We start from the raw sequence: 15,577 nt of genomic DNA, 5'->3' as shown, positions 1-15,577 counted from the left end.
CAAACGAATTCAGAGATGTACTTCTAGGATCGTAAAAACTTAGTATAGCCCTATGAACATGTAGTAGAAGTGCTCGGGAAACTTACATAGAAGTTATTGGGGAAACGATATCATAGTTCTTGTGAGACTCTGTTGTGTAAATTTAGAGAAACTCTGTTCAAAGAAAACTGCCCCATGATTATGTTGTGTACCTCACGCAGGATTCATGATAATAAGATAGGAAAGTTAGTGTACATACGGAGGCATATAGACCAATTTTTTCGACACAAACCTCGTGAATGTGACAGCAAAGAAAATTGGTAATGCCGGCCGGGGTGGCCGAGCGGTTCTAGGCGCTACAGTATGGAACCGCGCGACCGCTACGGTCGCAAGTTCGAATCGTGCCTCGGGCATGGATGTGTGTGATGTCCTTACGTTAGTTAGGTTTAAGTAGTTCTAAGTTCTAGGAGACTGATGACCTCAGCAGTTAAGTCCCATAGTGCTCAGAGCCATTTGAACCAAAATTGGTAATAACTTTTCCCATGCACTAGAGCCAGAGGTCATGAAGGTAACCAATTAAAAATATTAATTATTAGATTAGTATTTTTATTTAAGAAAGTGCTGCAAATTACATGGAAAAGTTACACAGACATCCAAGTAAATTTTTTGCTATGTCTCTGCTTAAAAACTACGAAACAGACTCACTTCTGATACTACTCTTCGGTCATATAGGTACAATTACCATGTCCATTGTAAAATGTGTTCAGGTAAGTAACGCCTTGATCTGGAGGAGAATTATGAGATCCTGCAGATGTAGAAGGAAACGAAGGAGAAAAAAGTGCTAAAGCCTGGGGTGGTGCTGGTAACACCCTGACTTTACACGTATCATGGTCACAGAAATTAGTCTGTGCAGTGGAAGTTGTCAAAAAACCTCTGCAACTTTTAAGTCACAATAAATAAAGGCAATCAAGACACTAAGGAATTAAAGTCATTAGCTGCCAGGTGGCACTGATTTATATCATTGAGACAAATTGAAAGTTTGTGGTGGACCAGGATTTGAACCCAGGTCTCTTGCTTACTAGACAGATGCGCTGACCACTATGTTATCTGGACACAGTGGCACCAGAAACGTACAGAACATCCTACCATGCTTCCCGTCAGACTGAGATTCTCAACTTACACCACACACTACAGATGTAGTGCCCCTACTCATTAGCCTCATTACTCGCATTTCAACTTGCCCCGTTGATAGAAATCAATGCCCCCTGGCAGCTAATGTCTTTAATGCCTTTGCGTCTTGATTCATAGTGGTTGCAGGATCAGAATCTTTTCTTTTCTTTTGCACATGTCCGAAAGAACAGACTGTACATACATAAACTAAAAGCAAATCATAGTAGCATAAAGTTCACACATAAATATGATCATGGCACCACTTCGGTCACAAATTCACTTTAGTTCCTCCTCAAATGAGCCCCATGCAAACGTTTTTTTTTTTTTTTTTTTTTTTTTTTTGCAACAAAGTTGCGGTTCGCTTCAACGAAAACTCCTTTGAAAAACACAATCAATTTTTTTTAATGAACAGTCCACAATTTGACTGTATGACTGTGTTGTTTATTTAATTACGACCCAGGTTTCAGTCTTTTGTGCCATTTTCAAGTGATTGAATTTATGCCATTAACATACGTTGCAGAACATCAAGCTCAGAATTGGCCATAAATTAAGAAAATATTGGCTCCGCACGAAATGCCAGATGTAAAAATCACCATCCTGTAAAAAGATCCGATAATGATGAGATTTTAGAAGACGATGATTTTACATCAGGATTTTCGTTGGGAGCCAACATTTTCTTAATTTATGGCAAATTTTGAGCTTGATGTTCTGCAAAATATGTTAGTGACATAAACTCATCCACTTGTAAATGGTATAAAAGGCCGAAACCTAGGTCGTAATTAAATAAAGAACAATACAATCAAATGGTAGTGAGTTCATTTAAAAATTATTGTATGACTGAAACTTCCTGGCAGGTTAAAGCTGTGAGCCGAACCGAGACTCGAACTCAGGACTTTTGCCTTTCTCGGTCAAGGGCTCTACCAACTGAGCTACCCAAGCACGACTCACGCCCCGTCCTCACAGTTTTACTTCTGTCAGTACCTCGTCTCCTACCTTTCAAACTTTAGAGAAGCTCTCCTGCGAACCTTGCAGAACTAGCACTCCTGAAAGAAAGGATATTGTACGACTGTTGCTCAGCAACATCAAAAACTGTTTACAATCAATTTATTTTAAGCTCTCCACAATCACTGTTGCTCTTTGTACAAGTTTATGAATTCGTGGAAACTTCCGTCCATAAATGGGACCCCGTTATGATGGTGTTGCGTACTGCGGGTTATTGACAAGAATCCGCAAAACTGTACAGAACAATGCTGCCACGTATTGTAGGCAACTGACAGAAGAATCCGCGAGAGATTGCATAACGTGTATACTTCTAAATGCGCTAGCAGGCAGGTTCTTGGCCCGCCACACTGGTGGCTTGATCGTAAATCTGCCTTTTTAATGAGACTGCGTTCACATAGCCATTGCTCGTGGAACTGCGTGGATCCTCCAAAATCGTTAGGACTGTTCACGTGAGGGCTGCTAATGGCATGGTGTGATCTATTGGCTAGGAGCTCTTTATTTTGGTATGCCAGATTTCAGAATTCTATTTGTAGGCGATACTTTATGTGCACTTCGGTCGTCACAGTGCAGAACAGTCACCATCGCCAGACGTGGAGCAACGGAGAGGGTGCCTGGAGGAGGACCTGGCGGCGCTGCTGGCGTCTGGGGAGGCGGCGGACGTGACGCTGAGGGTGGGCAGGCGAGGCTGCCGGCTGGCGGTGCACCGGGTGCTGCTGGTGGCTCGCTGCCCCGCGCTCGCCGCCGTGCTGCGCGTCAAGGGCGTGCGGCCCGCCGTCTTCGCGGAAGTCATGCGCTTCGTCTACACGGGGAAGGCGGCGCTGGAGGCGGACTCGGCAGGTAGACACGAAAAAATTGTCTGCAGGAGCCATATAGCGATCGGATATACACTACTGGCCATTAAAATTGCTACACCACGAAGATGACGTGCTACAGACGCGAAATTTAACCGACAGGAAGAAGATGCTGTGATATGCAAATGATTAGCTTTTCAGAGCATTCACACGAGGTTGACTCCGGTGGCGACACCTACAACGTGCTGACATGAAGAAAGTTTCCACCCGATTTCTCATACACAAACAGCAGTTGACCGGCGTTGTCTGGTGAAACGTTGTTGTGATGTCTCGTGTAAGGAGGAGAAATGCGTACCATCACGTTTCCGTCTTTGATAAAGGTCTGATTGTAGCCTATCGCGATTGCGATGTATCGTATCACCAAATTGTTGCTCGCGTTGAGATCCAATGACTGTTAGCAGAATATGGAATCGGTGGGTTCAGGAGGGTTATACGGAACACCCTGCTAGATCCCAACGGCCTCGTATCACTAGCAGTCGAGATGACAGGCATCTTATCCGCATGGCTGTAATGGATCGTGCAGCCACGTCTCGATCCCTGAGTCAACAAATGGGGACGTTTGCAAGACAACAACCATCTGCACGAACAGTTCGACGACGTTTGCAGCAGCATGGACTATCAGCTCGGAGACCATGGCTGCAGTTATCCTTGACGCTGCATCACAGACAGGAGCACCTGCGATGGTGTACTCATCGGCGATCCTGGGTGCACGGATGGCAAAACGTCATTTTTCGGATGAATCCAGGTTCTGTTTACAGCAGCATGATGGTCGCATCCGTGTTTGGCGACATCGCGGTGAACGCACATTGGAAGCGTGTATTCGTCATCGCCATACTGGCGTATCACCTGACGTGATGGCATGGGGTGCCATTGGTTACACGTCTCGGTCACCTCTTGTTCGCATTGACGGCACTTTGAACAGTGGACGTTACATTTCAGATGTGTTACGACCCGTGGCTCTACCCTTCATTCGATCCCTGCGAAACCCTACATTTCAGTAGGATAATGCACGACCGCATGTTGCAGGTCCTGTACGGGCCTTTCTGGTTACAGAAAATGTTCGACTGCTGCCCTGGCCAGCACATTCTTCAGATCTCTCACCAATTCAAAACGTCTGGTCAATGGTGGCCGAGCAACTGGCTCGTCACAATACGCCAGTCACTACTATTGATGAACTGTGGTATCGTGTTGAAGTTGCATGGGCAGCTGTACCTGTACACACCATCCAAGCTCTGTTTGACTAAATGCCCAGGCGTATCAAGGCCGTTATCACGGCCGGAGGTGGTTGTTGTGGGTACTTATTTCTCACGATCTATGCATCCAAATTGCTTGAAAATGTAATCACATGTCAGTTATAGTATAATATATTTGTCCAACGAATACCCGTTTATCATCTGCATTTCTTCTCGGTGTAGCAATTTTAGTGGCCAGTAGTGTACTTTTGCAAACTTGTAGGACTTGTAGAGGAAAGTGAATACACAATATTTTGAAAACATGTTTCCTAGGTAGGTTTGCAATATGTTGTCATGGTGGGGGGCGGCTTACGTTGGACTGGCTGATGTCATTTGACGTGCTATCCTACGTCTCACACCTGGTTAGAGCCTCATTCAGCTGTATTTGTGTGTTAGATGTGGTGTGGAGTGTTGGAGGTGGTATGAATGTACTTTTTGGTCATCCAAAACATACCAGAGAGTGCTGGGAGCAACAGCCATTGCACAGGCAATTGCTCTTGTGCTCATTCACTGTTTCTCTTCTACGTGGTGCAGTATGGCCTCTTCCAATTTGAGTGTTCGGCATTTCCTAGGAGCACCAGGGGTGACCCCTGCTGACGGTGAAGGTACCACTTTCTCGAAGCTTTTGCGTAATTGTGGTGAAAAGGGTATTTGATGGATTTGGGCATTGTGTATAATGATCCTGATAAAGATGACAAGCAGGCTTTCCATTACGGTGAGCTTCGCCATACAGAAGGATCATGTCGGCATATTCTGCACACACGCACTCAGCCACGTTGCTTTAATACTCAGAGACAGATGAATGAGGCTCAAACTAGGTGAGAGAGGTAGGATAGAGGTCAGTTGACATCAGCCAATCTGATGTAAGCCACCCACCATCATGATTACCCTGTACATACCCTGCTGCATACCACATCTGTACAATGGCATTATCATGGAAACTGTATGTTTCCAGACATAGGATTCTATTCAAAATATTATGTACTCACTCCCCTTTACAGGTCCGAGAAGTTTGTAATGGGAAATGCTGAACACCCAGTGTAGTGTACTCTGGCGTAATGTTTTCCATCTTTTACACCAGCACTTGAAATGAATAGATGTGGTGCTTTAGAAATGAGTGAGTGTCATGGTAATAAGTACGAAAATATTCCCTTGGCAAAGAACGCTTTTCGTGTCGTACCAACCAATCCTTTCCATCAAGTGTAATAGATCCCAGTAACAAAAATTACCTTGTTGCAGTCACACTATGAGGAATCTGAGTGCAACTACATCTGTGCAAATTCCTCCCCCCCCCCAACCCCCCCCCCCCCAATTTAGGAGTGACTAAATGCCAGACTGGCATGTGTCTTATGTCTTTTCCATAACTGATTTAAAACCATTACCATCTGAATTCTGTTCCCATAAATTAATAATAAATAACATAACTGATTTTCAGGATTAAGCCATCTACTTTCATAGAGGCTGTCTCACATTTAATATTCTCTTTGTGTAACCACCGAGGCTCGCATAGATGCCCAGACCAGTCACTTGGTGTCCAGTCTGGCCTCACTGGGAGTTGCAGTTCGTCTTTCAGAGGAAAGAGCGAGGGGATGAGGTGAAGCGACCATTGTGGTAGGTACCGGATGATGGTCCAGGCATTCTTCAGCATGGGCGTCTGAGAATAGCAGTCCTGTTCTTTTTCGCGCAGTGAACCCTGCACAATGTGAGGTCCAAGCCTACATTCACATAAGTCTAATAATGTAACATTTTGAACACCTGCGCATACACAGAATCTTAGTTTTTACAAAAAGTGCCATCCGGCGAAAAATACATTTCAAAGGAACTTCGTCCGCTGCCAAAGACTTGCTTCTTAGACCACTGTGCAAGGGAAAGTCATTAACCGATAGTGATATCAGAGTCCCATGTGAACTGATGGAGCTGCACTGTAGACAGGAATTCTTCTCTATTTGAGAAGTAATGGGCTGAGTTTGTGGCACTGCTTTACGTGGCGTGTCTTGCCTAAAAAGATGTAAAAGAGCTCCTCATCAGAAAATCTTAAAATATAGCAGACAAGGGGGAGTCTGGACGATAGTTTCTGGGAAATGCGGACAATTAGATGAGTGTACTAGCTGAAGTGTAAAACTTAGATGAGGAATGAGAATAATCCAGAATTGTTTAAGAACTGCGTATGTAGGAGTGAAACGATTGCTTAACGTTGTAAAACTTTTGCGAGACTGTTGTCTTGATAAGAAATGTATCATTGACAGCCTTTTGCAGAACCTTTCCCATTGGCGCACAGGAACTGCGCTTGTATTTAGATGAAAGAACTCTGTGCTGGTTCAGAAGACACTTCCCCTGGGGAACGTGAAGAGCACGCTGGCTAGAAACACAGAACGAGATACTTGGTCTGACTGCACAAGAGAGAGGAAAATGTCAGCGGGAATTGGCAAGGTACGTTCCAGCAATTGGTAGCTGGTGTGTTGCAGTCTGCAGCATGCTACAACCCTCACAACTCTCAACACTACTGTGTTCTCAAGGAAATGAGAAATCGCAGCTTGGGTGAGAATGGTATGAGAATTACTGAGAGTTTATAGGCAAGATGTTAGGCTCAAGTATATTCCGTAAATCTTATGCTTTTTCTGAGTAACTGAAGGCTCGTTTGCATCTCGATCAGTAATGTTATTTGCACGTGGTAGTCCTTCATTCTTCTGATGGACTCAGGCAATCACTTTGTATCCACACGGGTTTGTCTTTCTGTAACTCGTTCATATATTACCGTTTTATATCATTTACCTAAACTATCCAGTCTTTCCTTGGACATTCAAGTATAATGTCCCATGACAATAGCTGTCAATTACGTATTATCTGCATTTCTTAAGATTGAATGGAAGCTGTAATAATTTCTTATTCATGTCTATTTTAACACCTAACTTTGTAATAAACGGGGATTAATGTGAACCATTGCTTCATTTAATAGTTCTTTGAGTACTCTGTTTCGTTACCTTTTGTGTGTTGCAACACCACCATATCTTTCATTCCCTCTCTCTGTCTATCTCCTCCTTTCCCCTTCCTCTATCCACTTATTCCTGCCATTAATTCATCTCCTCCTGCTCCTCATCTCTTCTCAGCTGTGCCCATTCACAAGTTTAGCCTCTGCAAGGCATACTGATACAACCTGCTCAACATACCTCCTCCCCTCCCGCCTCTCTCTCTCTATCCAACCCCTCCCTGCCTTCTCCCACTACCCATCTCCTGTCCCCTTTCTCTGCTCAGCCTTGTCCATCTGTATGTGTATCCCTTACAAATCAAATAAATAGAGCAGGCTGATACTACTCCAACACAACATACCTGTTGTACAGAGCAGATTGAAAACCGTTTTTTGGTCTCTGACATATCTTATGTATAGGCTGCAAAGCAAAGTAGGTCGATAAGGCAGAACAATACTACGCCCATATGACACAACTGTTGTACATGGTAACCTACAGAGCAATATACACTCCTGGAAATGGAAAAAAGAACACATTGACACCGGTGTGTCAGACCCACCATACTTGCTCCGGACACTGCGAGAGGGCTGTACAAGCAATGATCACACGCACGGCACAGCGGACACACCAGGAACCGCGGTGTTGGCCGTCGAATGGCGCTAGCTGCGCAGCATTTGTGCACCGCCGCCGTCAGTGTCAGCCAGTTTGCCGTGGCATACGGAGCTCCATCGCAGTCTTTAACACTGGTAGCATGCCGCGACAGCGTGGACGTGAACCGTATGTGCAGTTGACGGACTTTGAGCGAGGGCGTATAGTGGGCATGCGGGAGGCCGGGTGGACGTACCGCCGAATTGCTCAACACGTGGGGCGTGAGGTCTCCACAGTACATCGATGTTGTCGCCAGTGGTCGGCGGAAGGTGCACGTGCCCGTCGACCTGGGACCGGACCGCAGCGACGCACGGATGCACGCCAAGACCGTAGGATCCTACGCAGTGCCGTAGGGGACCGCACCGCCACTTCCCAGCAAATTAGGGACACTGTTGCTCCTGGGGTATCGGCGAGGACCATTCGCGACCGTCTCCATGAAGCTGGGCTACGGTCCCGCACACCGTTAGGCCGTCTTCCGCTCACGCCCCAACATCGTGCAGCCCGCCTCCAGTGGTGTCGCGACAGGCGTGAATGGAGGGACGAATGGAGACGTGTCGTCTTCAGCGATGAGAGTCGCTTCTGCCTTGGTGCCAATGATGGTCGTATGCGTGTTTGACGCCGTGCAGGTGAGCGCCACAATCAGGACTGCATACGACCGAGGCACACAGGGCCAACACCCGGCATCATGGTGTGGGGAGCGATCTCCTACACTGGCCGTACACCACTGGTGATCGTCGAGGGGACGCTGAATAGTGCACGGTACATCCAAACCGTCATCGAACCCATCGTTCTACCATTCCTAGACCGGCAAGGGAACTTGCTGTTCCAACAGGACAATGCACGTCCGCATGTATCCCGTGCCACCCAACGTGCTCTAGAAGGTGTAAGTCAACTACCCTGGCCAGCAAGATCTCCGGATCTGTCCCCCATTGAGCATGTTTGGGACTGGATGAAGCGTCGTCTCACACGGTCTGCACGTCCAGCACGAACGCTGGTCCAACTGAGGCGCCAGGTGGAAATGGCATGGCAAGCCGTTCCACAGGACTACATCCAGCATCTCTACGATCGTCTCCATGGGAGAATAGCAGCCTGCATTGCTGCGAAAGGTGGATATACACTGTACTAGTGCCGACATTGTGCATGCTCTGTTGCCTGTGTCTATGTGCCTGTGGTTCTGTCAGTGTGATCATGTGATGTATCTGACCCCAGGAATATGTCAATAAAGTTTCCCCTTCCTGAGACAATGAATTCACGGTGTTCTTATTTCAATTTCCAGGAGTGTATATATAATAAAAAATGTTTTGCATCACCTCTGTTCCGAGAGTTCTGAAACCTGTACAGAAAACTGGAACAGAGATCAACATAAACATCATTTCATCCCTTTTTTTTTTTTGCTCTTGAAAATCACACATTGCATGTTGTACCACCGTACAGCGAGACCTTCGCAGGTGTTGGTCCAGATTACTGTACACACCGGTACCTCTAATATCCAGTAGCACGTCCCCTTGCATTGATGCACGCCTGTATTCGTCGTGGCATACTATCCACAAGTTCATCATGGCACTGTTCGTCCAGATTGTCCCGCTCCTCAACGGCGATTCAGCATAGATCCCTCAGAGTGGTTGGTGGGTCACGTCCTCAATAAACAGCTCTTTTCAGTTTATCCCAAGCACGTTCCGTAGGGTTCATGTCTGGAGAACATGCTGGCCACTCTAGTCGAGCGATGTCTTTATCCTGAAGGACGCCATTCACAAGACGTGCACGATGAAGGCACGAATTGTCATTTATGAAGACGAATGCCTTGCCAATATGCTGCCGATATGTTTACACTATCGGTTGGAGGATGGCATTCAGGTTGTCGTACAGTCGATACAGCGTCTTCCATGACCACTAGCGGTGTACGTCGGCCCCACATAATGCCATCCCAAAACAGCAGGGAAACTCCACCTTGCTGCACTCGCTGGACAGTGTGTATAAGGCATTCAGCCTGACCGAGTTGCCTCCAAACACGTCTCCGATGATTGTCTGGTTGAACGCATATGCGACACTCATCGGTGAAGAGAACGTGATGCCAATCCTGAGCGGTACATCCGGCACGTTGTTGGGTCAATCGGTACCGCGCTGCATGGTGTCGTGGTTTGCAAAGATGGACATCGCCATAGACGTCGGGAGTGAAGTTGCGCATCACGCAGCCTGTTGCACACAGTTTGAGTCGTAACACGACGTCCTGTGGCTACACGAAAAGTATTATCCAACATGGTGGCGTTGCTGTCAGGTTTCCTCCTAGCCATAATCCTTACGTAGCGGGTATCCACTGCAGTAGTTGCCCTTGGGCGGACTGAGCGAGGCATGCCATCGACAGTTCCTGTCTTTCTGTATCTACTTCATGTCCGAACAACATCGGTTTGATTCACTCCGAGACGACTGGACACTTGTTGAGAACCCATCCTGACACAAAGTAACAATGCAGACGCGATCGAACAGTGGTATCGACCGTCTAGGCATGGTTGAACTACAGACAACACGAGTCACCTCCTCCCTGGTGGAATGACTGGAAATGATCGGCTGTCGGACCCCCTCCGTCTAATAGGCGCTGCTCATGTATGGTTGTTTACATCTTTGGCAGGTTTATCGACATCTCTGAACAGTCAAAGGGACTGTGTCTGTGATACAATATCCACAGCAAACATCTATCTTCAGGAGTTCTGTGAACTGTAGTGATGCAAAACTTTTTTTGATTTATGTATATGTGCAGTTTGTGTGTATGTACATCCAGAATCTCCTCCGACACCACTGGATCAATTTCAACAGAATTTGGTACACAAACAGCAAACGTCTTGAGTATCAACACTGTGGAGGTTAGGACCTCCAAGCTCCCATATGAGTAGATATATTGGCAAAAAGTGTTTTCCAGCCACTCCTGTGTATGCTACCATGCACAACAGATATGTTACATGGGAGTAGTATCGTTATGCCTTATCGATCTGTTTTGCTTTGCAGCCTATACATTACATACTTCAGGGATCATAAAACGGTTTTCAAGCTGTTCTGCACTAAAGGAAAAACAATCGCAACGCCAAGAAGGAGTTCTGTGACATAAATCAAAGTTGGTAGGCGTGTTACTATGATATCTATTCAAATTTCGCGCCAGTCGCATAAAAGAGGCGCTAGTAGCGCCAGTATGAGGCTGCAAATCGCATTTGCTTTAAATACACGCTCTAACGGTCGAGAGCCTAAGTTACCATTGAGATCGGACGTGCTGAGTTGAAGTTAGTAAAGAATGCCCTTAAAAGTGACAAAGACGCCATTATCAACATCTCACTAAATTTTAAAGATATCATGTAATTGACTACAAGAAACTGGATGTTTCTTCTGAATTTTTGCAGAAAGACTTGGCAGGAATGTAACTACTGTACATGATTGCTGGCACAGGTATTTGCAAGAATGTACGGTCGCAAGAAGACTGACACTGGACGCCACGGGGTGCTACCGAAAGGGAAGACAAACGTCATCTGCGTGTGGTTCTGGCGCATCATACAGCTTCTGTAGCAGCAATCTGAGCAGCAGCTGGCGCCACAGTGATACAATGAACAGTTACAAATCGGTTACTTCAAGGACAACTCCGAGCCACACACCACGCAGAGTGCATTGCACTGACGCCAAACCATTTGCAACTTCACTAGTGTCGAACGAGAGCTCATTGGAGGGTGGGGTGAAGGTCTGTTCTGTTTCCTCACGAAAGCTGGTTCTGTCTTGGTGCCAGTGACGGCCGTGTGTTGGTTAGAAGGAGGCCAGTTGCCGGCCTGCAACCAACCTGTCTGCGTGCTAGACCCACTGGAATCTACCCCTGGACTTACGGTCTGAGGCGCGATTTCGTATGACTGCAGGAGGACTCTCGCGGGTATCCCATGCACCCTGACTGCAACTTTGTACGTCAGTCTAGTGATTCGACCCGTTGTGCTGCCAGTCATGAACAGCATCGCAGGGATTGTTTTCCAACAGGATAACGCTCGCCCACATACCACTGTTGAAACCCAACATGCTCTACAGAGTCCCGACATGTCCCTTTGCCTGCTTGATCAATAGATTTGTCCCCAATCGAGCACATTTGAGACGTCACTGGATGACAACTCTAGCTTCATCCATGAACAGCTTTAACCGGCCCTGTACTGACAGATGAGGTGCAACAGGCATGAAACTCCACACCACGAACTGAAATCCAGCATTTGTACAACCAAATGCATGCGCTTTTGCATGCTTGAATTTACATTCCGGCAGTTACACCACATATTAATATACCAGTACTTCACGTTTGCAATGGCTTGTCTTGCAATGGTAATCGCTTAAGTATGTTAGCTAGATAAATGTACTCCCGAAATTTGATGGCTCTACGTTGTCCGGGTTCGACTCCCGGCTGGATTGGAGATTTTCTCGGCTCAGGGACTGGGTGTTGTGTTGTATTAATCATCACCATTTCAAGCCCATCGGCGCCCAAGTCGCCGAAGTGGCGTCAAATCGAAAGACTTACACCAGGCGAGCGGTCTACCCGACGGGAGGCCTTCTTCACACGCAATTTCATTTATATTTCATTACTCTATGTTAATTATTTATTGGTGTTGCAATTTTTACGATAGTGTGTGTGTGTGTGTGTGTGTGAGAGAGAGAGAGAGAGAGAGAGAGAGAGAGAGAGAGAGATACCAAAACCCCAAAGATTATCGTGCAAAACTTTTGCCTGTTATTCAGCAGAAAATAATATTAACCCACTGATGATTATAAAAAATGACAAGAACATATAGTGATGTTAATGATGGAAATTGTGACTTCCTCAAGGCAAAATCCTTTCCTCATAACATACACAAATCGAGTTTCAAAAGATTAATATATCGAGGAAATTTGTCGATTATCAGTATACGAATGAAATGTATATATGTCACCACTATTTCGACAAAATTGAAATGTAGCCTTGTACGGATATTTCAATATAGATGCGATAATTTAGTTGCTGTCTTCATCGGCAGGGGAGGTGCTCGCTGCAGCTGAGAGGTTTTCCCTGCCAGAGCTTGCAGATCGGTGCGAGCAGCTACTGATTGAGGGCCTGAGTATAGAAACGGCTGCAGCAACGGCCGTTGTGGCTGTCGCAAATTCTCGGCCAGCCCTCACTAGTGCGGCTGTGGAGTTAATCAGTAGACACGCCCCACAAGTGATGGGGACGGATGGCTGGAGGGCGGCCCTGCGGGACCACACAGAGGTTGCTGTGCGGATCTGCAGCCTCGTCTCTGCTGCTGCTCCTGCTGCTCCTGCGGCAGTCTCTCCGGATATAAGGTCAGATTTGTTTGTAGGAGGTCTTCTGACTTCACCAGGAATTCTTCTCCTGCGCCAATCTCTTCACCCGCAGTTGTTTGTTGTTTTGATTACAATATCTGTCTTTCTCTACAATTTTCGTCCTCTACAACTCTCTCTTAAATTGCGAAATGTTTTTCACTGATGTCTTAACAAGGGTACGTCGTCATTCTGTCCCTCCCACTAGTTGGAATTTCCCACATATTCATTTCCTCTTGTATTCTACAGAGAATTCAAGTCTTACCGTCAGCATCTTTCTTTCAAGGATTAGCCGGATGTGTATTCCGTACACACAAACAAAATAATTCCCATATTTCAGTATCTCTTTTTCCACTCGGCTTATAGTTGACACTCTGATGAATTCTGTGACATGTCACTTCATGAAGTATTGTCTCCAGTTTTCATGATACTTCTGAATTTTTCATCAATGTTGAAAACGTTTAATTCTGTTCTAATAACTTCATTCTTAATAAAGTCTCTTCTTGTGCAGCCCTTCGTCCTCCTCCAAACCCACAACTCTGCTGTTTGAGTTTTATTTTATTCTTTTTCGGAGGTGACCAAACTTGTACAGAATTCGTGAGGAAGTGAATATGTAGGAAATTATAGCTACTAGAAGGGACAACATGATGGTATACCTGTTAAAACACCAGTGAAAAGCTTTTATGGTACTAGAGGGAGCTGTAGATCTTATCAAGCTGTTTAACTGTGTCTCTATAATACGAGGGTCGCATTACAAGTTTTTTTTACAAACTGTCAGTACTTGGAGTTATTGAACTTGATGTTAGTATTACTTCAGATTTTATGATTTGATACTGTTAAAATTATATCATCTGATAAACTGGCCATGTTGTTCGTTTACAGAAAGCGTTTAAAAAAACAGTAATGTGAAAAATTGAAATTACACGTGAATCAACTATCAACAATGAATTTCATGACGAGCGACCAAAATCGGTAGCTGCTCCAAAGAAATAACGACTCTTTGCGCTGCATGTTTGAAAAGCTTCCGCATTTTTCTTACAGTTACGTAATTACAGCCTCAGTCATGAAACTTCCTGGAAGATTAATGCTTTGTATCGGACCGGTCCCGAACCCAAGACTTTTGACTTTTGACTGAGCTACCTAAACATGACGCACGATCCATCCTCACAGTTTAGCTCCCGCTAGTACCTCACGGAAGTTCTCTTGTGTAATTTTCGAAACTTCCACTCGTTCTCAATCATATCTAAGATGTAACTATCAAATTTTAACCGTGAATATGCCTAAATATCTAACTCAGAACCGTAACGAAGTAACATTTAATCACCCGACAACTGGAAAAATCCCTTTGGATACCAAAGATAGTGTACAAGTCACGGTCATAATTAGTTAACAAAACACCAAAAATATAAATTTCAAAACTCCCACGAATGTTGTTGTTGTTGTGGTCTTCAGTCCTGAGACTGGTTTGATGCAGCTCTCCATGCTACTCTATCCTGTGCAAGCTTGTTCATCTCCCAGTACCTACTGCAACCTACATCCTTCTGAATCTGCTTAGTGTATTCATCTCTTGGTCTCCTTCTACGATTTTTACCCTCCACACTGCCCTCCAATACTAAATTTGAGATCTCTTGATGCCTCAGAACATGTCCTACCAACCGATCCCTTCTTCTGGTCAAGCTGTGCCACAACCTTCTCTTCTCACCAATCCTATTCAATACTTCCTCATTAGTTATGTGATCTACCCATCTAATCTTCGGCATTCTTCTGTAGCACCACATTTCGAAAGCTTCTATTCTCTTCTTGTCCAAACTATTTATCGTCCATGTTTCACTTCCATACATGGCTACACTCCACACAAATACTTTCAGAAATGACTTCCTGACACTTAAATCTATACTCGATGTTAACAAATTTCTCTTCTTCAGAAACGATTTCCTTGCCATTGCCAGTCTACATTTTATATCCTCTCTACTTCGACCATCATCAGTTATTTTGCTCCCCAAATAGCAAAACTCCTTTACTACTTTAAGTGTCTCATTTCCTAATCTAATTCCCTCAGCATCACCCGACTTAATTCGACTACATTCCATTATCCTCGTTTTGCTTTTGTTGATGTTCATCTTATATCCTCCTTTCAAGACGCTATCCATTCCATTCAACTGCTCTTCCAAGGGCCGCGACCAGACTGACCTCTAGCAACAACTCTGTCAGGAGTGAAGATTTTGTAAATATGCTCTATGGAACTGACCCGGATCACATGGTGGGCGTACACGTGGTGTGCGTGTCACAGGGTGTAGTTATATGCATATATTCAGATCGAATAGTATTAGGGTTGCCATCGATCCCGATGTATCAGGACTGTCACCGTTATGTATCCTCTTACCACGGATACCTCTGCAAAATAATCCAC

General features: G+C 45.3%; 1 protein-coding gene across 1 annotated transcript in view; it reads left to right on the top strand.

Moving 5' to 3' along the window:
• The first annotated feature begins 722 nt into the window (after window positions 1-722).
• LOC126234970 (ankyrin repeat domain-containing protein 1-like) overlaps window positions 723-15,577 on the top strand; it is a 47,288-nt gene continuing 32,433 nt past the window's right edge. Inside the window, exons 1-2 of the mRNA XM_049943709.1 lie at window positions 723-746; window positions 2,685-2,984. Coding sequence (XP_049799666.1) covers window positions 723-746; window positions 2,685-2,984 — 324 coding nt within the window. The remainder of the gene's footprint in view (window positions 747-2,684; window positions 2,985-15,577) is intronic.

Source organism: Schistocerca nitens, chromosome 2 (assembly GCF_023898315.1).
Source record: "Schistocerca nitens isolate TAMUIC-IGC-003100 chromosome 2, iqSchNite1.1, whole genome shotgun sequence".
NCBI classification, from domain to species: domain Eukaryota; kingdom Metazoa; phylum Arthropoda; class Insecta; order Orthoptera; family Acrididae; genus Schistocerca; species Schistocerca nitens.
This window is presented reverse-complemented; position numbering and strand designations above follow the sequence as displayed.